Source organism: Rattus rattus, chromosome 3 (genome assembly GCF_011064425.1).
Source record: "Rattus rattus isolate New Zealand chromosome 3, Rrattus_CSIRO_v1, whole genome shotgun sequence".
Taxonomy (NCBI): domain Eukaryota; kingdom Metazoa; phylum Chordata; class Mammalia; order Rodentia; family Muridae; genus Rattus; species Rattus rattus.
The window spans coordinates 57168714-57195400 of NC_046156.1; the positions used below are offsets into that span (position 1 = coordinate 57168714).

At 43.7% G+C, this 26687-nt stretch overlaps 1 protein-coding gene across 1 annotated transcript in view; it reads right to left on the minus strand.

Moving 5' to 3' along the window:
- Window positions 1–3922: 3922 nt before the first annotated feature.
- Window positions 3923–26687, minus strand: part of Vtcn1 (V-set domain containing T cell activation inhibitor 1) — a 67403-nt gene continuing 44638 nt past the window's right edge. Inside the window, exons 2-6 of the mRNA XM_032896679.1 lie at window positions 24390–24454; window positions 15997–16344; window positions 10830–11108; window positions 7757–7926; window positions 3923–5530 (exon numbers count right to left, since the gene is read on the minus strand). Of these exons, the coding sequence (XP_032752570.1) occupies window positions 7802–7926; window positions 10830–11108; window positions 15997–16344; window positions 24390–24454 (817 nt within the window). The 3' untranslated portion in view covers window positions 3923–5530; window positions 7757–7801. The remainder of the gene's footprint in view (window positions 5531–7756; window positions 7927–10829; window positions 11109–15996; window positions 16345–24389; window positions 24455–26687) is intronic.

Here is a 26687-nt window from a genome sequence, read left to right on the forward strand (position 1 = left end):
CTGGGAAGGCGTGCTGCCTCTCACCAGAGACGGCTGTTTTTATGCTCTAAGCCTCATACGTGTTCAGCCTCACCTATCCAAGGGTCCTTGGGTGCCCCCACTGGAGTCATATCTGGCCATCTGAACTATCTCATTGGTCATAGTAAATACCACAAAGTTCTAGAAATGTCTCTGTCAGCAATAAAGTAGTTTTCTCCCTACTCCGATATGTAGACAGCTACAAAGGAAGTTGGATGACTGCCACTAAAGAAGACCAGAGAGAAAGACCATCGTGGTCTTGGCACGCCGTGAGTAGATTTAGACTCTATTCACTGAGTAGTGCATTTTTTTTGTTTGGAGGAAACTGTTCGGGATCAAAGTTTCTATGCAATGGTCATGTGTAAAGTTCTGAGTAAAAGACATTGTAACCGCAAATGCCTAGAGCAATGCAATGAGGCAATCAGATTTGAATGAAGAGAACAGATCAAGCTGAAAGTCAAAATCAAGGCTTAAATTGGAGTAATATATTTTTATTTTATCAATTTGTATGTGTGTGTATATAAATGTGTGTATGTATATATGTGTGTATATATATGTGTGTGTGCATATATACATATATATGTATATATGTGTGTGAATATATATGTGTGTGTGCATATATACATATATATGTATATATGCATGTGAATATATATGTGTGTGTGCATATATACACATATATATGCGTGTGAATATATACATATATATGTATATGTGTGTATGTATATATATGTGTGTGCATATACATATATATGTGTGATGTATATGTGTATATGTATATATATGTGTGTGTATATACATATATATGTGTGTATATATACATATATGTATATGTGTGTACGCGTGTGTATGTACACACTTGCATGTGCGCTGCACATTGTGTTCATTCAGGCAAAGGCTCAAAGAGGGTGTCAGATCCTTGGAGCTGGACTTACAGGCAGCTGGAATCAAACTCTGGTCCTCTGCAAGAGCAACGAATGCTCTGAACCTCAGGGCCATCTCTCCAGGCCCCCAAAATTACGATTTTGAAATAGACAAAGTAGGGGCTGATGAGATGGCACAATGGGTAAAAGTACGTGCCCCCAAGCCTGATGACTAAGTCTGATCCCTGGAACCCACATAGTAGAAGGGGAAACCTCATTTCCACAAGCTGTCCTCTGACCTCCATGCATACTGTGGTGTGTATGCTTTCCCCACTCCCACTGAATAGACCAATGTAAAAAGCTTTAAAAAAAAAAAAAGAAGAAAGAAACAATCAGGCACTCGAATCATGTGGGACACTGGTGTCTTCTAGTAGGCAGGACTCTTGGAGTAATAGCTATAGGCCTCCCTTTCCAGGCTGGGACCCATCTGCTGTGTTTCAGTGTCTAAAAGTTAACAACCCAACCCGGGGAGTGCTTGCCTGTCTCTTGTCTCTGCTACAAGCTCTTCAAAGACTGTCTGGGTCCTTGTGCTGATTTAATCATCATAGTCAAGGAACTTTAAGTGCATAAGGATGAAAGGAATAGATGCTATTTTTATGCTAAATTACACAGACGAACTAAAGAAGGAGAAAGATGACAGTGTGTTGCACTGCTCCAAATCATGAGGGAACAGTTTTTGCTGGTCTTTGAGGGTAGATGAAATTTAAAGATGGGAGAAAAAAATAGCCTATTTATTTTTACTGATGACTTCCACATTGAAACTTCTGGGGATGATTCAGCAAAATCAGTCCGGGCACAAAGTAAGATGGCTTGAATTAGCACAGCCAGTGCTTGACGTGTGTGGGGGAAGGGAAGGGCAGGAATTACAGGTATCGTCAGTAAAACCCAAGCAAAGGCTGTACTATGTAATGATGACCTGCACGCATTTCTCACCCCCTACTCATTCACAGATTTAAGTCCTTATTCACTTAAAGTAAGTCTTGCAACCCGAGAATAGTCGGTAGTTCACGTTGGTCAGCCTTTTGACACTGTAACAAAATACTTGATATAAAAAGAAGAAGAAGGAGGAGGAGGAGGAGAAGGAAGAAGAAAAAGGAGGAGAAGGATTTATTTTGGCTCATAGATTCAGAGAATTCAGTTTATGGTCACTTAATCCCATTGTTTTAAAATTTAATTAATAATTAATTTGTTTATATGTGTTTGGGTTACCTGTGCATGTTCCAAGGTATGTGTCCGGAGGTCAAAAGGCAACTTGCAAGCTGTTCTTTTACCACATCAGTGCAAGGGATTGAACTCAGAGTCTTGGGCTTGCTACAAAGTCCCTTTACCACTGAGCTTGGCTGACCCAAGATCAGTGATTTTTTTAAAAAGTTCATTATTTATTATGGACCTTTTACTACATGGTTATCTATGTACTGCCTGTGTGCTTGGTGCACACAGAGACTAGAAGACGCCATCAGATCCTCTGGGACTGAGTCACCACTGGTTGTAAGCTGCCATGTGGGGGCTGGGAATTAAATCCAAGTTCTCTGGAAGAGCTGTCCATGCTTGTAACTGCCGATCCGTTTCTCCAGTCCCAGGCCTTATTGCTTTGAGCTGAAGAAGGGTCTGACATTACAGTTGGCCCCACAGCAGAATGTAGGAAGGGCAAGGCGGGAAGGGACTAGGGATAAGGCACACCCTTTGAGGCAAACTCCCAGGGATCCACTTTCTCCAGCTCCTAATGTCCCATTGGGTGCTAACTCACAATAGATGGATAATGATGTAGCTAGCCTCTCCATGGTCTGACCACCATGAATGCCATGAGCTGGGAACCACACCTTCCACACTCCAGCCTCTGAGGCCATCTGAGTTCCAACCCATAACCCTTAATGCTTCACTTTAAAGGTTGAATAGTTTGTTCCCTTAGATGTATTTTAGCTCTAGGGCATTTAGGTTAGAACAGTTACAGGTGTTTGTGGTCCACACCATGTTCTGGTTTGTGTTGTACATATCTGCTGTGTGTGCACATCGACGAGACAGGAGTGTTTATATGTTCATAGCTTGAGTCACTTTTGGTCACTGATTCTGAAATACAACCAAAGATCCATGTGTTAAATAAAGGCTTAGTCTCCAGCCTTTGGAGCCAGTAGAGGTGGCTTCGGAGGTAGCACCAAGGGAGAGGAATTTAGGCCCTTGGAAGTATGATCTTGGAGGGTCACTGCTCATGTCTCCTGCTTCAGTCATTATGATGAGAGTGGCTTTGCTTTACTTTCCCTGCAATAAACTTGCATCATCACAGAACCAAAGCAGTGGCACCAACCTACCATGTCCCAAGACCCCTAAGATCAAACAGCATCCTTCCTCCTCTGTCACATATCAGCTCTTCTGTTATGTGATAGAAAGCCTCAGTTCTTTTCTGCATAAGCTACATTGGCACCCAATGGGAATGTAAGAAGGAGCAGGTCTAAGGTTCCTTGGGAATTCTCCCTCTGTAGAATTCCTCAGCAGTAAGAGATTTCTTGCTGGGAGTAGTGATGCCTTTAATCCCAGCTCTCGGGAAGGGGAGGTAGGTGGATTTCTGTGAGTTTGAGGCCAACTTGGTCTACAGAGAGTTTCAGAATAGACAGGGCTACGTAGAGACTCCTTCTACACACACACACACACACACACACACACACACACACACACACACACACACAGAGTTATCTTTTGTGACACTAGTGCATCCAACCAGGTATGTTCCCCTGAATTATCTACCACAAATCGAGAGCCATAACTGTTTTTCCTGACAGAAACAGGCAAGGCTGGTATAAGCATGAAGTGATTTTCTTGAGTGCCTAGACTTGGACACTCAGCCCATACAGACCCACTCGTTCCCACTTATGCAGCTAACCCTTGTGGAAGGCCCGTTCTCTGTGGGAGGTGTTCCTCTTTAGAACATTTCCTCTCTTTTTTATCCATCTCTCTGTTGTCACCTTTGGTGACAGACCAGGCAGACAGCAGCTCAGAGGATGTGTATTTAATAATTCTCTTGAATGGTCTCAAGCCTTCTGTAGCAAAATGTAGTACAGAAACGGTGATCTGAAGTCCAGGGAGGCAGTGCTTGACACATGAGTGTGAGGAGGGAGCTGGTGAAAAGTGTTCTTTGCCATCCAAGCCGCATCCCTCAAGGCTTCATTTCAGAGTATGGCCCTATTTTCTTTTAGAAGATCTCTGTGTGGTGTAACTCATTGGCAGAGCACTTACTTAGCATATGAGAGTCCACGTTTGATCTCTAGCGTCTGAAAACAAACAGAACCCTCAGAGCCCACGAGTCTCTGCATATTTCAAGGGAGATTTGCTTTTGTTGCCTTAACTAATGTTTTACCCATGGTCTTGAGATCTAAAATCCAGAGGCAGAGAACTTGAAATGGCACTCAGGCAGCGTTCAAGCCAAACTTGCTGTGTGACACAGAATGAAGGGAGAGGAATTCAGAGGCACAGTGAGCTGAAGACAATCCCATGGAGGTTCACGTGGGTTCACTGAAGCATATCGCACAATGCAGAGACCTGGGTCTCTGAACAGTAGCCAGAGACATAAGTAGATACCCACCATCAGGAAGCAAATGGGCTGTTCACTCACTTTCTGGATCTTTCTTATCCCAATTCAGGATTTCCAGACCTTGATGTGGTTGGCAATTGAAGTTGGATAAATTCTTCACCAGTGGGACATGTTGAATATAATCTCTGAGCTCTTTCCTCTAGACACCAGAGACCCTGTTGTCCCTCTTCCTTTAGTTGGGACAATCAGTCTCTACATTGCCAACAGTCACATGGGGAACAAGAAGGGGGACATCATCCTGGTTTACTCCCAGTACTATGGGGATAGAAGCTGAGATTACAGCTCTCTGTGCAGGATAGAAAGTAGAAACTTCAAACCTTATGATGATATAAGGTCACGTAGTAGGATGAGGAGCCAATTCACACATCAGCATCATCTGAGAAATAACAGGGCATTTGTTTGCCCAAGGGAGAAGTTACTTGAACTATTTGGAAAAAATCAGCATCACTCAACTATTTTGTTAGTCCTAAAATTATGATCGCCCTCCCTATGTGTTTGGCATTTGTCAGGTGGGAGGAGATGCCCCAGCACTTTTGAAAGCATCCTAATGAGAAGTGAATCACTGGGCCTGTCACTCAAATGCTGCCACATCCAAGTCGAGAAGTGGCGGCTGATTAGCAGCTTTTCACGGCGTGCACTCTGGTTTAATGTGCTGAATATAGAAGGAGGATATGGCAGTGGAAGCCATTCAGGAACTTTCAGAGTGACATCATAACAGCCCATCCTCACTCAGGGGCTGGTGGGGAAGGAGAGGTCCCTGAGACATGGGAAAACACCCACCCTGACACACATTTTAACGGCACGATTACTACACGCTAGTCCGGTTGAATTATTTTCTAGGTCCGTCTTGTTCCTATCGAAGGCGTCTGGGGGTTGCTTTTGTTTTTCCTTTTGCATCTTGTTCCTGTCTGTTCACTCCAGACTTTCAGACATGAGTTCATTTTCTTCTAGAAATATAAAACTAGGTCATGTCTTGTGGAAAATATTTCTGTAGATTCCTGGGATTCTGAAAGAACACAATAAGGCATCATGATAGGCACTTGGCTGATGCTTACCGAGACCCCAGAGTCTTCCTTCCCTAGCCTTTGTGTGATCTTATCTCCTGCTTCGAAATGAGCTTATTTTTCTGTATTCTGCTGTTCTACTGTGGCCTGTGGCCCACGGTCCATGATCTGTAGTCTGCTCTGGGAAGGTGACGGCTTACATTTTATACTAAAAGAAGAGCCTGCAGTTCCAGTCTCAGGGGAGAAATGGGTTCTCAGAGCAATAGACATGGGCAGGTTTCTGGGGTGAGGTCGGCAGACACCATCTGCCTCTATTCCTAACAGGAGGGTGTGACACCTAACGCGCCATGGCCAATAACAGTGTGTGTCTGAAATAACAGCCTCTCCCTTTACTTTAGAAATCTTAGCGAAGAACAAAACAAAACAACAACAAAAAAAACCTGAACCAAAAACCAAACCAAACCAAAAACCAAACCAAACCAAAAACCAAACCAAACCAAAAACCTCCTCGAAGGAAGATCTATTTGGTTTAAAGTGATTCTTCTATAGAGAAAGTTATTTTCTACAGACAACAAAGTGGCAGCTGAGAGTGTATACAACTCTGTATGTACCATGTGTGAACATTGCCGTTTACACGCATGACACGACTTCTTACAAAGCTGAAGGGTGCTGCTCCAAGGGAATATGAAAAAAGGATAAATAAACTATACTCCACAGGCCATATTATCTAGTCGCTGCTTATAAAAAAAAACTCATTTATAGTGTAAGCAGGAATCAAGGGAGGAAATAGAGCTCCTCTTTCTACCCATGAAATCCCTAAGGCGCAGTCCCTTGGGGAACAAGGGGTCAGAAATGATGGCAGCTGCAGGTTCCCTTACGTAGAATCCACTTCTCACACCACACTGTCTCAGGAGCTTAGAAAACAAGAGAAGGGATGAGGAGAAGCAAATGCACAGGCCTTGTCCACCTCTGGATCTTAGTGATCTGGGCAAGGAACATGAGCCTCAGAGTGGGCAAGATGTACCCAACCTCACATCAGGTGAATGCAGGCTGCAGGGCCCTCAGGGAAGGGGTCGTAGGCTGAAAAGCATTTCCCTTAAAGGATAAAGGAACACATGGATATAAATTACTGTAGAATGAATTTCCCAGAAGGGCCAGAAGAGAGAGAGCAATGTCAGAAGAGGGGTGTGTGCGTGCGTGCGTGTGTGCGTGTGTGTGTGTGTGTGTGTGTGTGTGTGTGTGTGTGTGTGTGTGTTAGAACTAGAGTGGATTAAAGAGATCACTTAGTGGTTAAGGGCCCTGGGTGCTCTTCCAGAGGATTCAGGTTCCGTTCCCATTACTCACATGGCGCCTCAAACTGCCTACACCTCCTATTCCAGAGAATCTGATACTCAGTTCTGGTCTACGTGAACACCAAACACACATGTAGAACATGAACATACATATGGCAAAAACACCCACATACATACGATAATAAAATACAAAATTTTAACTTAGTATCGGCTTGGATATAACATGATACAAATGGACCAGTCTGAGAGAATGCTGTAGGGTCCATACAACATCTGACATGAAGGACAGAGGACTGTCAAAAAAAACACTGGACCTGTGATCCTCAGGAAGCCTCAGCGCTCATGTGGGAGCTGACCAGAACTTCACAGCTCGGCTCCGTGCAAACTTTACTTGCAGTAGAATATTTAGATGGAAATGTCGGGTCAGTAGGAAATGTTGGTCAGTAATTGGAGCCTGGGAACACATCTCAGCAGGAGGGTGAGTCACTAGGGCCCAAGGTGGCCAGACTAGGGTGCTGGTGGGGAAAAGGTCGTTTGCACAGGGATTACATGCTTCTCATTGTGAATAACAATGATGTCCAGGGTAATTAGTCAGGGGTAAACCATTCTTACTCTTTGACAAGGCAATTTTGAATCCATTAATGACTCAACAAATAAATAGGCGTTTGAAATTACATAAATAATCGGATTGTATGGAGTTGGTTTTCGTATCTGCCGATCAGGTCTCTGCTGTTGGTTAGTGCTGGACACTAAAAGCCTTTCACATCTCTAGGACGGTGTCCCTGACCTTACATCAGTGCATTTTCCTCCTGTGGCTGCTGTTGAAGGCTATTTGACTGTTTCATAACAATTAGCCTAGGGCAGGAGAAACGGCTGGGCTGCTAAGAACGACCCCAGCTGTGACCCACCCAGCATGCTCTCTGTGCTTTACCTCACCTGTTGTACCAGTAACTTTGTATGCTTTTGTGTGGCCAAGGCCCCTCATCTTAGCATCAGGCAACAGGAGAGAGATAGGAGTGCCCAGCCAGCGGCAGAGACGGAAGAAACACACGGAGAAGGCCCAGAGTTCAGCAGCTCCAGCTGACTACGCCTTTTGACCTCTGAATCTGTGAAAAGACAGAAAAGTTCAGAGTCACAGAGAAGCTGATGTCTGCTTCAGTGACTAGGATAGAGCATCTGAAAAATGGAGCAATTTGTTCCCCAATTGGGCAGTTTTGTTCCTCTGCTCCTTCTGCCCTTCATAGGCTTCCTGGTCTATGGAGCAAAGTTCATTCTATGGCCATCTCAGTGAGGATGCAGCCAATAGGAAAGCTTCACCATGTTCCTATGGTTACTATATGAAAATGAAACTAAGCAACGATCCGAAACAGTTCCTTGATTTTGGACATATGTGTTCCCTAGGCAGTGGTGTTTGCAGGCTTGTGCTATCAGATTTCATCAGGCCTCTATAAAATGTACAGAATGATCAATTTCAGCTTCTCTTTTCCCCCAGACAATCCAATTTCATGTCACTATTTCAGCTCTGTCACTCATTAGGTGTGTGATTTCAATAAGTAACTCAATACACATTTGCTCCATTCTTTTTCCTCTATAAAAAAATAGCTAAGACAAGAATGGCCTCCCTCACAGGGTTCTTATGAGAACTCATGAGTGACGTAGAACAGTGCCTGGCATACAGCCACTCAGTATGTGTTAGCTGCAAACAGCAGATATAGTAGACCCACCCAAGCCCCACAGGAAAATGAACACTGAAAGGTTATACACCCAGGGATCCCATCTCATAGAATGAAATATATGGACTAGGGCCGCAGCCTCCCAGGCCTACATGTGATGGATAATGTGTCAAGCAGTGGGCATTTGAAGAGCAACATCTCTAAAGCACCATCGTCCACTCTCTTCTGTTGCTTCTGTGTCCCTGTCTTGTTGCTACCGGTATCAGGTTCCTAGGCATCCTGGGTAGTGAGTGACATCCAACCCAGGTTCCTAGGCATCCTGGGTAGTGACATTAAACCCATTTTGATTGTTATTTTTCTCGACGTTTATATTTGCTGTATCAAGATCCATAAATTTCTTTGTTTGCTTGTTTTTATTCAAGCAACTTTTGATTTTTTTCTCTTTCCTTTTTCATACGCTCACCAATCCTCCCTAGGACCACTGCCGCAGGCTCCTGACTCTAAGGCTTCTTAATCCCTCATTGTCTCCATGTTTATAACCTAACTCGAATTCTTCTTCCCTACTCGGCTACTCTAGTCACAATTAACTCTCACTTAGAGGTCCCATATTAACACAGTAGGGAGGATTGGTGAGCGTATGAAAAAGGACAAGCACACGAAGGACATGTATGCCATATACCCATCAAAGTGAAAAGGCACACATATGGAAAACGGAGAAAGGCAACAAGAATCCAGCTCTCTGTGGCTGGAGATGTGATCCTGTGGTAGACCTGCTTGCCTAGCATTCGCAGGCCCTGGGTCTGACTGTCTAGCCCCCAAAACCGAAACCTTTACATTTCAGCTGTTTAATTTTTTGTTAAGTTATAAAATTTCTGTATATATCTTGAGTATTAACACCTTATTAGATATTTCTGCCATTCCATAGATTAACTTTCATAAATATAATTTTAAAAAAAATGTAAGATGTTATAAATATGATTTATTCAGTTAAACTCAGCCATCCTCTGTCAGGAACTGAAAATGTACAAATGTATAAGATACACACACACACACACACACACACACACACACACACACACACACACACCACACTTGCATTGCTCTAGACTTGATATTGACAGGAACTCTCTTGGCAAACTTCACCCTCTGAGGAGAGGATTCAATAAAACATAAGGGGCCACCGCCCTGGAAGTCCAGCTGAGTCTGGCTCTTGGAACTGGCTTCCTCCTAGGTTCGCCATGCACTAAAGCACTTCATGCAGGTGAACGGGGGCTAAGACAGGCTGCATAGAGGCTACTTCAGTCTAAGCTTTTCGGATTTTCCTCGATAGTGGTCAGTCTTGGTCAACATTGGTGAGATCAGCATCTAGTCCCATGATGCTGAGTAAGACCGAGTCATAGGGCAGATCTTTGATCTTCGGATTCAAATTCAGATTCAAAACCTTCTCAAGAGCAAGTTGGGATCTAGTGATGTTGGAAGAACCTAGGATGTAGTGTATCAGTTTAAGTATGTCCCACTTGTCAAATAATCATCACTTCTCTACACTACACCAAAGTATTCCCACTGAGTCAGGAAGAAAGAACCCTTGATTCCTAAACCTCTCCAAAAACAAAACAAAAAAACAAAAAACAAAACCAAACCAAGGGGAGGCATGTGAGATTAAGTCAGTCAATTCCTTTTTGGAGGAAGTTGAGATAGGGTCTGGCTAACCTGGAACTCACTTTGTAGATCAGGCTAGCCTCAAACTCATGGAGATCCACTTGCCTTCCCAGGGCTGGGATTAAAGATGTGCATCACCATGCTAGGCTCAGTCACCATTTTTAGCCAATATGCTATAAATATTGTGCAGTGTTAGGCTTTGATTACAAAAATCAGTGCCAACTAGAAGTATGATCAAAATCTTAGTACAGTAGTGTTAGCATTCTAATACTGTAACCCTTTAATATAATTCCTCATGTTGTAGTCACTCCCGACCATAAAATTATTTTGTTGCTACTTTGTAGTTATAATCTTGTCTGCTATGAATCATAATATCAAATCTGATATACAGGATATCTGATATGTATCTCCTGTGAAAGGATTGTTTGATTCCTCCAAAGGGTCGTGACCCACAGGTTGAGAAGCACTGCCCTAGATGATCTAGAAGACTAGAGATTTTTGTAACCTGGTGTGTATTAGATAAACTCAGTTTTAGTTGACATATTATTTTCTTTCCATTGGTACATGTGGAAAACACGGAGAGATATGCAGGTGTGTTTAGGAATAGAGAAGTTGACTAGTATCCCCCAGATCTTGGGTTTCATCTCCAGCAGCTTGAGAAGCCTCAGAAGACCCACCTGTCACTTTGATGTCCCCTGTGGCTTTGGCAATATCGTTTTCGATCATACAGGAGTATGTGTTGTTGATTGTGACATTGTAGAGCACAGATACGACCTTCATGGTCACATTCTCAGAGTTCAACTCGAAGCTAGTGTTGGAGACTTCTGAGAAGTTGGCTCCTTGGTCAACTTGAGATGCCCAGGCCACTGTGGGCTGGGGGAACCACCGAGGAGCCTCACAGCGTAGACTCTCCGAACTGGCATTATAGTCCACATTAATCTCTGGCATACTGAAGGCTGCAGGGTCAAAGTTCAAAAGAGACAGGGAGAGAGAGATTAAACAAAAAAGCCATGAAGTTATCTTACTCTTGCTTCAGTACAACACTGTTCATCTTTAGCACAGGATACAGGATTAGTGAAGTATAATGATAGTAACTGAAAGTTTATGCTTATATTACCTATTACCTCACTGTACAAAGTAAGTCCTTGTTAGTAAGCCAAACCATAAAACATTTACCTTATTGCAAAAAAAAAAAAGCCATGAAGTGCTAGGTATTTTTTGTTTGGTTGTTTTGATTTTTTTGAGACAGGGTTTCTCTGTATAGCTCTGATTGTCCTGGAACCCACTCTGTAGATCATGCTAGCCTTGAACTCACAGAGATCTGCTTGCTCTGCCTCCCGAGTCCTGGGATTAAAGGAGTGCATCACTACCACCCAGCTAAAGTGCTAGGTCTTAAAAATGTGGATCAATCACTCCAATCACTGAAGTGATCCAGCACATTCCCCACAGTAATGTTGTGGACGGAAATAATTTTCTCAGAGCCTCACTATGCATTATAACCCCTGACCAGTACCACAAACTCCAGGGACCTGAATTTCATGTATTAACATTACAATAATTTATCTTCTCCATGTAAAAGGAGCTCAGTGGTCATGGGAGGAGGAGGAGGAGGAGGAGGAGGAGGAAGAGGAGGAAGAGGAAGAGAAGGAAGAGGAGGGGGAGAGGAGGAGGCAGAGGAGGAAGAGGAAAGGGAGGGGGAGAGGAGGGGGAGGAGGAGGAAGAAGAGAAAAGGGGGGAAGGAGGAGGAAGGGAGGAGGGGGAGAAAGACAAGGAGGAGGAGGAGGGAAAAAAAGAGGAGGGGGAAGAGGAGGGGGAGGAGGAGGAAGAGGAAGAGAAGGAAGAGGAGGGGGAGAGGAGGAGGCAGAGGAGGAAGAGGAAATGGAGGGGGAGAGGAGGGGGAGGAGGAGGAGGAACAAGAGAAGAAGGAGTCTCTTTCCTTAGGACAACAGGACCTTGGAAGGATTCTGGATCTCATGTTTAGAGGTAAAGAGGGAAGAGTAAGAGGAAAGAACAAACAACATCCACCTTGCACCCCAGAAGGTTCATTCACAGCCTTTGGCACTGTGGGGATTCGGAGTTTGCTTGGGTAGAGATTTTAGCTCTGATATCCACGCATAGAATGGTAGCTATTTGTTGTATTCTAAGACATGCTACTTATTAAAGTAAGGCCTGGGAATGAAGATCTCCTCTCTCCTCTATTCAGGCAGAGTAACACTTGCAAAAGGGTGTTAGGGCTCTGGGCGTGTTATTATGGCAGAAAGGCAGTCCACAATTAATGTTTTAAAATATTGTTGTGGTGATGGTGATGATGATGATGGTGGAGGTGACAGTGATGATGGTGATGATAGAGATGATGGTGATCTTGAAGGTACATGTGCCACAGCATACCTGTGAAGCTTGGAGGGTAGTTTTTGAGAGCTGGAGGGTAGTTTTTGAGAGCTGGTTCTCCCCTTCCACCTTTACGTGATGTGGTCATTTGAATGGGAATGGCCTCCATTACTCATATGTTTGAATACTTGGTGGAACTGTTTGGGAAGGACTAGAATGTGGGACTTTGTTGGAGGAGATGTGTCACTGGGGGCGAGGTTGAGGTTTCAAATGCTCGTACCATTTCAAGCTCTCTTCTCTCTCCCTTCCTCCTTCCCTCCTCCCTCCCCTCCATCCTCCCATCCTCTCTCTCTCTCTCTCTCTCTCCTCCCCTCCTCCCTCCCTCCCTCCCTCCCTCTCTCTCTCTCTCTCTCTCTCTGTCTCTCTCTCTCTCTGCCTCATGCCTGTGAATCAGATGTAAACTCTCAGCTACTGCTCGAGCTCCATGCCTGCTTGCTTGCTGCCGTATTCCCTACCACGATGGTCATAGACTCGCCCTCTGAAACCACAAGGCACAAATAAACCCTTTTTTCCTACAGTTGCCTTGGTCACAGTGTCTCTTTGGAGCAACTGAAAAATAACCAAGACGCATGGGTTCCAACTGTGGCTGACAATTTTGAACATCAAGCACCTTTACCTGCTGAGCCATCTCACCAGGCCCCCTGCCAGTCAGCAACTTATTAGGCCATTTAGCTGCTTTTTTGCTCAGGGTTGGGCTGGTGCAGGGTGAGAATTGAAGGGAATTTTTACTGTGTTGTTGTTTGTCTGTTTCTGACACAGTCTCACATAACCCAGGCTGGCCTTGAACTCCTCACAGAGTGGAGGACGACAGGAAACGTCCGATCCCTTCAGTGCCTCACGCTGAGGATACAGACACATGCCACCACATCCTGCTCTTTACCTCACTCCCGGCAAGCCTGTTACACAGCAGCGGAGAGGAGATGCACATGCTTGGAGCTGGGAGGGAACAGGTTCTTAGGAGAGGATGCGGAAAACGAGTCTCGAACCTGTACTTTGTGCTAGAAGTGTAAGCCAGGTATTAAAATCATTTGGTGCTCCCAATAATCCAATGGCTATCTGTGATTATATCTATGCTACAACTTTAAAATTTTAGAATTATTTTATTGGACTAAGTTCTTTAAAGAGGTGTGTTTATTTTTATTTTATGTATTTGAGTTTTCTCCTGCATGTGTGTGTGCACCGCATGCATGGCGTGCTCGTAGAGGCCGGAATCCCCTGGAGCTGGCATTACAGATGGCTGTGAGCTGCTTGTACATGCTGGGCTGGAAGAAGAGCTAGTGCTCTTAAGCACTGAGCCATCTTCCCTGGCTCTTGGATGTTAATTTTTTTTTAAAAAGTTAACATACAAAGAGATTTCATTACGTGAACAACTTTAGATTTACATAAAAGTTCCAAAGACAGAGTTCTGCAAGAGAGAATTCCTGTAGACTTTCCGGTCTATTTCCTCTAATGTGGCATGTTAAACGGTCATTGTATCTCAAAACTGAGAAACCAGCTTTTCTGTTAACTACACTCCAGGCTTTATTTGTTTTTTTACCCATTGGCATTGCTTTTCCTGTTGCTGTTCCAGAATGTGGTCTCTATGTTTTCAGTAATTGTGTCGCCTCGGGGTCTTACGGACTGTGAGATTTTCTCAGTCTTTCCATGCTCCTTATGGCTCTCACAGTTTTGAGTACCTGGTTAGGTATCGTGTAGGGCGCCTTTCTACTGGGATTTACATGTTCTTCTCATGGTTAGCATTGCAGAGGAAGACAGTGTCGGGAAAAGCTTCCCCATCAACATGGCATGCTAGGAGGTATATGCTCTCTACACACAATTGCTGATGACGGGAGGGAGCATTTGTTAGGTGTCTTTGAAAGGTGACTTCACTTACTCCAACATATCCTGACAAGGCAGAGTAGGAGTGCTAAGTGTCACCTCCACCTCCTGGAGAAGGGAAGAGAGAAGTAAATTGCTTGGGATTTCTGTCTGAATAGAGTTTGTTTCATCTCCCTCCTTGTGAGCATGTGAATGTGTATTTTAAACCCTGAGCCATAATTTAGTACTGTATTCTCTGTGCCAATGTTTTAACCTTTTCACTGATGCTTGCTTTGTTGGTCTGACCATCTCACGTTTCCCCACTAATCTCCATCTCAAGATGAAGAAGATGAGGTTCAGAGAGTGTTCTGACTCTCCGGCTATGCTGTGTAGAATTACATATACCCAGGAGGTGTTCGAGGAAGCTGTACAAAGACTAGTTTAGATCGGGGTGGCACAGGCTAGTTTTTGCCATCCTTCAACCTTCTCCACGAGGGCTTCTTGCCCCTTCTCTCATTGGGGTGTGTTCTTTCTCTTTCTGGAACCCCTCAACTGTTTCATTTCTACTTCCCTTATTCTTTGTTATGCTTAGTAATTGGTACCCCTGCACAGACCTTTGACTCTGCAAGCACTGTACTAGAAGCACTGTGAAGGAGGGGCAATCACTTTCATTTATTAACCGTCTTCATATGCTTCCTTGCATCTACCCAAATCCCTCATATATACTTTCAGAAAACCTCTACTAGACAGTGTTGATACAAAGGTATGGGCTTCACTGGGGCCATATTACTGAGTTTCTACGACAGCATTTGTTTGGTTGGTTCTTTTTGGATCTCTTCTAAAATGCTCTCCTTGTCAGGAGTCTCTGGAGGGACTCATTTCAGATGCGGGCTTGGGCCTAATTAGTATAGAAATATTCTGGGATGGATTGTGGGCTTTCCCTATTTAGCAATGGTAGGGCCTACTTTAGAAAGACCACGTTCATTAGCTAGGGGTGGTGCTCCGTGCCTTTCATCCCAGTGGTTGGGAGGCAGAGGTAGGCAGGTCTCTGTGACTTTGACAGCTAACCTGGTCTACATAGTGAGTTGCAGGCCAACTAGGGCTTCATAGAGAGGATCCTCTATATCCTAGAGGAGGGATCGATGGAGGGAGGGAGGGAAGGAGAGAGAGAGATACAGAGACAGAGAGACAGAGAGACAGACAGAGGGATAGAGAGAGATCCAGTGAGAGAGAGACAGAGAGAGACCCAGTGAGAGAGACAGAGAAATAGAGAGATCCAGTGAGAGACAGAGACAGACAGAGATATAGAGAGAGATCCAGTGAGAGAGAGACCCAGTGAGAGAGACAGAGAAATAGAGAGATCCAGTGAGAGAGAGAGACAGAGACAGAGAGACAGACACAGAGATCCAGTGAGAGAGAGAGACACAAAAAGAGACTGTGTCTTTAAGAATACACCCGGAAATTCAAAGATGGTAAGACACTATTGCAGGTCCCTACGGTATGGTCTTGAGTAACAATAAGATGACCACTAACAGAACTGATAGTTTTGGTCTGATATTGGTCATTTATGAGCACACCATAATATTTTTATCAATAACTCATGCCCTCAGATATTCTCAGATATCTTTGAGCTTCCCCCCACCCCCGGATGCAACTCACCTCCAGTCTTATACTCAAGGTTAGCATTCCCTTTGCCTTTTGAGGTGTGGATATAACATGTGTAGGTGCCAGCATCAGTGAGCTGCACATTTTTCAGTCTCAGGGAAGCATTGCCAACAACCACTTGATCTGCAAACACTGCTGTCCGGCCTCGAAACATCTCGTGCTGCTGTGAGAGGTCGTCTTTGCCCTCTTTGAACTCATGGACCAAACCTTTGATGCCTTCCTTCAGCCACTGGATGACGATGCCATTGAGTTTGATGTCAGGTTCAAACGTGCAGCTCAGGGTCCCGTCCTCTCCAATATTTCCAGCTGAGGTGAAGGTTGTGACCGTGATGAAGTGCTTGCCTGCGATTCAGGAAGGACCCATGCCAGTGAGGCCCTGGTACTTGGACAGCTATGTTCTCTGTTAATACATGCTGGACAGAGATGTCCAGGTCAGTTAGACAAGTAGAGAAGGACACAAAAAGACATGACTAGAAAGAGCAGGAAGAAATGTTGGTATCTACAGCAGATCTGGGCACAATGGTTTTGGTGAGAACAATGCACCCAAACCCTCAGAGGCAGCAAGAGGAAAGCACATCAGAGTTGAGGAACTCTGGAACATGAGGATTCACATTCTGGCTTTGTTCCTTAACAACCATAAGTAGGTCATGTGACTATTCTAGCTCTCAGGGGAATGGAGGGAACGGTATCTGTCTTGTCTACTTTGAGAGGTTATTGTAAGGAACAAATCAAATGGGTATAAATTTGATTTGTTGAACAGCATGTACTCAGGTAAGGTATCATAGCGAAACAGAGGTGACACAAAGTGAAACTTCATGTTAACTACTATGACTAGTAGTTCCAAAGAAAGTTCAGTTCTAACATGCAGGAACTTTGTCTTTCTTGGGATGATGAAGAAACTCAGGCATGGAGAAGGGAAGAGCTGTGGCTGAAGTTATAGTATTATCTACACCATAGCGAAGAGTGGTACTCAGTGATGTTTTGGTCCAAGATAGAAGCTACCTTCCTCACCCCTTTGATCCTGCCAACTGGAGGAACATTGACTACTGTGGTATCTTCATTCTACTGCCTGCCCAGCCCGGGGCCCCTTGTGCCAGTTGTTCTGACTGATGAGACTTTAGGGTAATTCAATTAATTGAATATCTTTAGCGGTTTCCATGACACAGATGTGAAGCTAAGGAAATGGCCGAGGAGTCCAAGAGGATCATAGAACAGTTACAAGGATCGATGGGGAAGAGACCATGAGGAGTCTCACCCTAAGAGTCATGTTGGCTGCTGAGGACAGTGGCAGGAGGTGCTGTCCCAACCTTTGCATACTCTTCACATAGACACCTGATTTAAGCATTTAAGATGGTCCACACAGGCCTTTCTGATACCCACAGATGTCACCGAGATGACTCTTGGACACTTCTCAACAGTGTCAGCTTCCTTACTGGTTTTCCTACTGTGCATATCTTCCTCCTTCCAACACATTTAAATGCATTGCTCTTACAGGCAGCTTCCTTAAAAGTACGAGCCAAATACATCTGTCACCCAGGCACTAATTTGCCATGGTTACTCCAGGCTCGGGAATGAGTTGCAGATTTCCCAGCCTGGCCTTCAATGCCAGGCACTGCCTGGCACGCAGTGAATGCCTCTTGTTTCTGCCTGGCAGTTTCCTCTCCCACTGCCCCCCTTCATTGTCTGTGTGCAATAGTTTGTTGATTTTCTTTCTTCAATTTAAAGATTCGCAAACAATTAGTACATGTTCCTTTTCAAATACAGAACCAAACATTCTAGACATAAGGGAGTCCTTGGCACTTCTAGCTCATTAAGGCTCTGGATTGTCTAATTGACTCCAAGACCTTTGTAACAGAGATGAGTGTAGTACATGGGAAATAGACCGAAGACACTGAGCTAGACAGCTTTGCCTTAGAAGACAAGAACAGAGGGCCAGGGACGGAAGAATAAGCATAGCTTTAAAAACGGAGAGAGGGGAGGAAACGGGCATACACAGGCGGGGCTGGAAGATGCTTTGGAGGTTTGGCAGTATGGAAGAAAAGGGATTTGGGGAGCAGCTGCCATGTGTGGCCTTTAGTGAGAGAGATTTGGAAAACGAACTATGAGAGATGGCAAAGAAGACCATGAGGAGAACGCGGCACCTGTCTCCTGCCAGGCTTTTTCTTGAACTCTGCTTTGACGATGACGGCTTATTTTCAGTTATCTCTGTTTATTCAAAGGCCCAGGCTGGCATGGGCTGCATGGTCACACTCTCCACCTTCACCACCCTGCTTGTCCTTCTCCTATCGGGAGTCCGGCTCGCTGTGCCCGCTTACCCACTGTCTACTCTGACTTGAGCCAGCTGGAATGGCAGGTCTTCTGGGAAACCCTTTCCAGCCTTCCAAGGTAGAATAGGCAGATACACCTGCCCCCATAATTCTTTTTTCCCTTTACCATGGCAACCACCTTCCTCCTCCTTGATGCACGTCTGGACTTCGTACAAGCTTTGCCCAAGGGGAAACTGTTTCAGTACTAACTACAGGTCTGAGAGCATTTACTGCTCTGTTCTACAGAGAAATAATGTTTTGTGAGTTTATGAGTAAATGGGAATGGGCACAAATCAAAGCATTGCTTATATAATCTATCCTATTGCCAGAGTAAAGAGCTCGTGCCAAGGTCACTGCGTTAAAAATTGGGAAAAACATTAGCCTTTAAGTCAATAGAAATGCATATGGGTTCTCAATGAAACCGCAGAAAAACTAGGACTCAGTCAGAGCTAGAGAGAAGGTGACTGTACTTTATAAAGTGTCATAGAAGTTAATCTGAAAAATTACTTTTCAGGAAAAAAAACCCACATTATTAGCACAATTACAGAGGAAATGAAATGATAACCACATATCTCAGTTTGGTAATTGTGTTACGGAATTCATCATTTTTATGTATGGGCCTTGAGCCCATAGGTAGGGAATCCACTGACTCATCTCCTAGAGAACTTGGTAATTAAACAAAGGCAGCCCCAGCCTGCCTGGGACCTGCTGCAGCTTCGGGTCATTTGAGGTCGCGTTCATGATGTGGTATGAATTCACCGATCCAATCCTCACCCATAGGAAATACAGAGGAGACTAAAACCAGTGAGAACCTCAAACATCACCAAGAGGTAGGCTTGCTTTGCATCCAGTCAGAGTCAACAAATGCTTGTAACATGAATTGAACAGAACTTAATGTGCAAAAGCAGAGTTTGTGCTCAGACGTGCAAACACATCCTGGCTCAAAGAACATTACGAAGCCTGTCCTGGTGCAAATCCCCAGGCATTCTGACCACCTGAGGCTCCTAGGTGACTGCTGTAAAACAGACGAGAGTCCCTTGGAGGTGGGTTAGAAGCCACCAACTGTTGATAAAGAATTCTTGTGACTGACACAGATTTAAATGGTCTCATTTGCCCCCAAACTCCTCAGAAATTGTAAGACAGGGGAATTTGCTGAAAATAAATAAATAGCTCAAGAGGGTGCCCTGGCTTGGTTTCGGTTGCTGTGATAAAACGGTGTCCAGAAGTGACTTGGAGGAGGGAGGGATATTGGGCTTTGCTTCCACATCACTGTTGAGGGAGGCCAGAGCAAGAGCTCAAGGCAGGAACCTGGAGGCAGGAACTGAAGCAGAGACCATAGATCAGTGGCTCTCAACCTTCTTAATGCTACGACCTTCTACACAGTTCCTCATGTGGTTGTGACCCCCAACCATAAAATTATTTTCATTGTTATTTCATAACTGTAATTTTTCTAGGGTTATGAATCATAATATAAACATCTGTGTTTTCCCATGGTCTTGGTGACCCTTGTGAAAGGGTCACTTTATCGGCTTAGGGGTTATGATCCACAAGGTGAGAACCACTGCTTCCTGGCTCACTTGTTCTGTTTGCTCTTACCCTTTTCTAATTAAAACATGTATGTATTTGTTTTTATTGTATGTGAGCATTTGCCTATGTGTGCTATATTTATGTCTGATGCTCCAGGAGGCCAGAAGAAGGTGTCAGATCTCCTAGAGCTGGAGCTGTGAGTGGTCGTGATGTACTACATAGACTCTAGCAGCTCAAGTTGGATTCTCTGTAAGAGCAGCCAGTGCTCTCAATTGTGGAGCCACATCCCTAGCCCCTCAGCTACCTTTGTTACATAGCCTAGGCCCGCCTGCCCTTGGGTGGTACCACTCACAGTGGGCTGAGCCCTCTTACATCAAATAACAACTAGGGAAATGCCTCACAGACATGGTCTCAGGCCAATTGGACCTGGGCAATTCTTTAGTTGAATTTCTCTCTTTGTAGGTGACTGGGATTGAGTCAAGTTGACAGCTAACACTATGGCAATGGAGCAATACCTACCACAGCTCTGGTCACATGAAGAAAGGAATAGGAGACATCACGGGTAAGCAAGCCGTGGTTTCAACATAGTTACACAGGTGAGAAATGTTCAATTGCTTCTCCCCTGTAGGAGCAGGGATATTGGGGGCGGGTATAGATACATTTCAATGGTGTAAAACATACCAGAGGCCCTTATCAGAGGGTCCTGTAGCATCGGCTGGAGTGCAGTTGTGAAGAATGCACCATAGCTTATGACTTAGTGCTAGAAACATATATCCTACTCTGGGCTGGGATGATACCTATGGGTAGGTACCATGCTGGCCACAGAGGAAAATGGGTGTGTAGCAGTTGCTTATATGAAGAAACTAGGAAAGATACTAGATCAGGAGAGAGAAAGGGAAGAAGTAGAGATGTGGCAGAGTGTGGGCATCTGGGAAGAGGGTGACTATATCACTCTGGGTTCTAGCTCTGTCACTTTCTGGGTATGTGACACTGGGCAAGACCTTTATTCATACTTTTATGTGTAAAATGAGGGTGTACCTTCATGGGGTCTCTAACCGGACTAAATGATACAATGCAAGTAAGGGCCTAATGGTGTCCCTGACTTATCATACCAAACCTTAAACCACAGATATGGAAAAAATTAACTATTTAGGACAGCAGGTCAAGGCCTCCGGAGGTAAGAAAGGAATGTCTCACTGAACGCTTTGCTCTTAGTGGCCCATTTTAAGCCACAGAGGTAAGAATGCTCATCAGACTCATTCTGTGAATGAGTATAAAGGAGCTCTGAGGTTAGCGATTTACTTAGTACCCTGTGTCTAGCAAGTAGGGGAGTCAGGATCAAACCAGTCTCATCTGGCACTTAACCTAGCTCCTTCTACCATATTTTGCTGATAACTAAGGTCAGATTGAAATATGACAAGAGTCAACCCATTATAAAGATATCACGACTTTAAGAACAGAAGAAATAGGACTGGATATAATTCAGTGACAGAGTACTTGCCGGGCATGTGTAAGACCCTAGGCTTGATCCCCAACACCACAGTACATAAATGTAAAATTTTTAAAATAAAACAACCAATGATCATAAATCTAAGAATGTGAAGAGCTATTTTTACAAATGTCTGTAAAGTTTGGAAATATCAAATATTTTCTAACCAATTTGAATAATGTTTCTGATAAGTGCATAGAGGTATATCCAGTGTCCAAAGGTAGAGCATTATTAGACGATATCTCATGGCTGCCTGTCTTGACTGCCTATCTTCAAAAGAGGTCTACCTTGGGGTGGTCAGGAAATTATGCAGTTCCCAAGAGGTGCTAAATGAATATGTTGGTAACAGGAAATGTGTATTAATAGCATTTGTGGTGTCAAATCCTGGCAGCCATTTGTCACATGAACACATCAAGAAGTTAAGAAGTAGTTTCTAGGTTCTCACACATTGATCGTGAATATTTTAACAGTAAGAAAACTGATTCTGGAAAGTTCCCTTCCAAAGGGCATGGCGTTGTCTAACTTGAGAGTCATCTGTCTCTGATCCTTTCTCCCACCATGTGGAACCATTGGAGAGACCAGTGAGTGACTGATAATGCAAAGCCAGAGGTGCCTACTGCACCCAGAGACCTTCCTGCCACATCTCCTTCCTCCCTAAGACCCTTTAACTGGTGGTTGACAAGAGTCCCTCAACCTCTCTTCAAGCAATTCACTGTGAGTGGAGTTTGTGTTGTATGGGGCTCACATTTACAAAGCTCATCTATTTATTTGCTTGCTTGCTTTTGCAGTGTTGGGTAGACCCCAGAATTTTGTACTTTGGGTAAGAGATCCATCCTCGGCCCTTGATTTTGTTTTTTTCCCTTTTATTCATTAGTATATATTAATTAGTGATATATGATAATAAGTTTCCTTATTTTCATGCATGTGTGTAATAATTTTGATCATATTCACCTCATTATTACTTTCTGATCTCTCTATCACTCCTGTGGACACCCTTCTCCTAAGACTCCTTTCTACTTCGTCTATTTCTTCCTGTGACCCAATAGGTTTAATTAGGCTTTCTCAGATGAGCATGTGGGTGGAAGATTATCTACAGGAGCATAGGTGACTCAGCGGCTAGTCACAGAGCAAAGAGTCTCCCCTCCTCCAGCAACTATCAACTACCAATAGCTCCTTGGGAGGCTCATGAGCCTCTCACCCCTATGCAATTGTTAACTGCATAGGAGTCCTCATGGAGGGAGAAGAGGAGAGGAGAAGACCTAAGATTTAGAGACAGGACAAGAGATGAAATAAGGCAAATCAAAAGAAGGTAATTAAAAGGGAAGATGGATGGTCTCCCAGTTAGGATGGTTCAGTTTGTGATTATTAGACTTCATGATGGTGCAAAAATGATACGCATTCAGCAAAAAATATACTCCAAATTTTGACCTTTTATGTGCTCCTGTGCTGGTGATGCATGGTGGGATACATGGTGGGATACTAGTGGTGATGCCAGAACATTGGGCTACATGTTCACAGAGCCAATGGCCACACCCTGCAGTGTGTCAAGTATGCTGTTTGAGAGGTTGGGTGTATTAAATGCACTGAACTTGCAATGTTTCCACATACAATTGGGACACTGGGATACAGCACTGCTATAAATCAAGGACCATGTGTATTAGAATGAAATGGACTAGCACGTTCAGAAATCTATCAGCGCACACATGGAAGGCTGTTTTATAATGATGAATGCATTAGAGGGAAGAATATGTTTTCAATTAATGGCACTGGGTCTACTGGATAGCCACATGGAAATATTGAATCTTGACCGGTATGTAGTAAAAGCCACTCTAGATAGTTTGTAAGCATACTAGTCAGAGGTTAAGCAATGAAGCTTCTAGAAATTCAGAAGATTTTCATGACCTCAAGGAAGGGAAAAAGTTTCAAATTGACTAGATTAAGTTCAGCATATGAAGGAAAAGTGGTGAATTTGGCTATGTTAAAATGAAGAAATCTATTAAGGGAGTGAAAAGGCAAGCAAGCCATGGGTCAGGAGACATCTGCTAATACCCATAGCCAGTTTCCAGCTAGGACTACAAGTGAGAAAGAAGAACAAGTGGCTAGAGACATGGCTCCCTGGTTAAGAGTGCCTAGTGCTCTTTCACAGGTCCTGAGATTGACTCCCCAACTACACTGGACAGCTCACAACCACCTGAAACCCAGTTCTCTGGGGTCTGCCACCTTCTTCTGGCCTCCATGGGCACTGTACTCAAGTGCACAAACCTATCCTTAGACATGTAGCCACATAATTAAAAGTAAAAGTAGAATCTTAAAAACAAAAAAAAAGAAAAACTCAATTTTAAAGTAAGTAGAATATTTTTTGATGATAAGGAAAGTGGGTAAGAATGCTGATGCCTTGTCTTAACAAACACACACACACACACACACACAGAGACACAGACACAGACACAGACACACACACACACACACACACACACACATACATAGCAAGTCTTGTTTAGTTCAGACCTTGTGGTCCCTATTTAATAACCAGATATTGGGGGATAGAGTAATGTAGGAAAAAAGCAGATGAAAATATAAAGACTAAAATCATGAAGTTACAGCTTGGTCACAAACCAAGTTAAAATACGTATGTTAGCCCTAGTCAAGTGGATTATGGGAAAGAGCAAACAACCAGCCTTAGAGAAGACAGCTGCTGGTCTAACTGCATCATAGTTAACAGCATCCACAATACATGCTCTAGAGAACTGGCCAATCAGAAGAGGGGTGGGAGGGCTTCCTGCGACATGAGCCTTGAAGAGCGGCTATTGTGTGGCATGTGTTTCCTACATGGTGTGGAAGTCATGGCCAGTTCTCCCTTTACCTAAGGCTCCTGTTTAGAAGAGGCTAACATTTAAGGAGTTAAATGTGTAAGGCAAAGAGGACCCAGTATGGAGAGCAAGTGTCTGCTTTTAAGTATTCTGGGGAGAAGAAATCCTGTCCTTCTCATACCCCAGTGAAGGAGGTGAAGGAGAAGAGGTTTAACAGAGATGGACACAGTATAGACTGTGTGGGTCAGGACATACCTGAAATACCAAAGCCAATGATGAGTACGATGGCTCCAGCCAGGATGATGATGATGTTAATAATACTGTGGACAGAGACAGAGAAACAGCAAGTCACCTCTCTGTTGTATCTGACACAGTGCTTTACAGTTGCCCCATATAATATATGCTACCTAAGGCATTCTCAAGCTTTTCTCTCACATAAGTTCTTCCTAGAAATAGGTACCTTAGAAAGAGGTCTCAGAGATGCCATCCCCATCCCACTGGAGACCAAACACAGGTGAAGAAACTTCCTTTTTATCTGACAGTGTCATCTCCCTTCCCTATTTCCAGATCAGAGAAGACCACTCTTGGAGTAGACTGATGGTAATCTTTCCATATTGACCAATGGCACATGAGGGAGACTTGTGTCCCACTCAGCTTTACCCTTATCAACTCTGCTCACCTTCTTGATCTATTGTTTTCTTTTCCTGATTCTTTCTGGAGATGTTCACCTCCTCCTGGGCATATCTTTCTGACTTTGTATCCTTCATAGCTGGTCTACCATGCCTGTAAATCCTCAGTGGCTGTCTTCTGCCCCTTATTTTAAATGAGTGGGCTGGAGATTTATGACTTAGCAGTAAAGCACATGCTTAGAACTGCACATCTAGGTGCAAACCCAGACTCCCCCAGCCCTTTAGTTTGTCCCTCCAGACTTACCTACTCTTCATCCTTCCACAGGTTGCCTACAGGAGCTCCACCCTCCACCCTACCTCCATTCTTTGAGGACTCCACCTCTTGGTGCAGACCCAGGTTCCCCTTAGCTCTTTCCCACAGACCCTTTCCTCCTTCCCTTCCAGGCCATCTCCATTCCTTTGTGTCAATTGCTGATCTGCAGAAACACTTCCTACCAAAGAAATCACAACAGTAGGAACTCACCATCCTTCTCGTCCCCCGTTCCCCACCACTCTAGACTTACTCTTAACCTGCCTTCAGGAACTCTCCCCCCAAACCCACTTCCTACAGACTCTGCCTATTGGCAGGGAAGAGCAGGATTTCTTCCCAGGACCCTGTCTCCTTAGCTATTTCCTTCTGCCCCCTTTAACTTTCTTCTTAGCCCATCTCCATTTCTTTGTGTTACCTGCCCCCTGACAGAAACAGTATCTATTTGAGACCCCTCAGCCACCATACTTTCCTAGGATCTAACCTGGGCAAGAGGAAACAAAGAACAGAACTACCCACTCAAAAAAGACCAGATATCTATGCCGAAAAGTACTCCAAACATTATAACTCCAGATGTCTGGATCCTCGTGCACAAACAAACATGAATAGCTAAGACAGCATGCCTCCTCTAAGAGCTAGTAAAGCTATTTCAATAAACCCTGAGAAGTGCAGGTTAGCTGGAGCATAAGACAGGGATTTTGGAGTAGCAATTATGAATATGTTTGAAGACATTGAAGAGGATATGAACCTATTCCCTAATGAAGGCTGAGAAAGCACAAACAGTTGAGTGAAATATTGAGAACATTTTAAGACTGCAAGGCATGAAAGTAGAAATAGAATGACCAAAGAAAACCCAAGCTAAAATAAAACTGGAAATGAAAATGAAAAACTTAAGAAGTCGAACAAAGCCACAGAGATAAGCTTCTCTGACAGATTACAAGACATGGGAGAGAGAATTTCAGGTCTTGAAGACAAGGTAGAAGAATGGACACCTTAGTCAAAGAAATTGTCAAATCTAAAAAAGTCTAGGCACAAATCATCCAGGAAACCTGGTACATAATGAAAAGACCAAACTAATGAACAGTAGAAATAGAGGAAGGAGAAGCAAAGATTAAATATTATTGATAAAATTATAAAAGAACCTTTTCCCAATTTATAAAAAAAAGAGATGACTATCAAGGTACAAGATGCACACAGAATACTAAATGACAAGACCAGAAAAGAAATTCCCCATGAAACAATCAAAACAATGAATGTACAGGACAAAGAAAGGATATTAAAAAGCTGCAAGTGAAAACAAAGCAAAACAAAACAAAATAAATAACATATAAAGGCAGACCCATTAGAATAACACTGGATTTTTCACTGGAAACTCTGAAAGACAGAAAGGTCTAGAGAGAGATGTTCTACAAATTCTGAGAGGCCATAGATTACTATACCTAGCAAAACTATCAGTTATAACACATGGAGAAAGAAAAACATTTCATGATGGAACCACATTTAAGCAGTATCTAACTATAAGTCCAGTTCTACAGAAGGCATTACATCAGAAAACTTACATCAGAAGAGGCTTACTACATCCAAGAAAATACAAAGAATAAATATTCTCAGAACAGT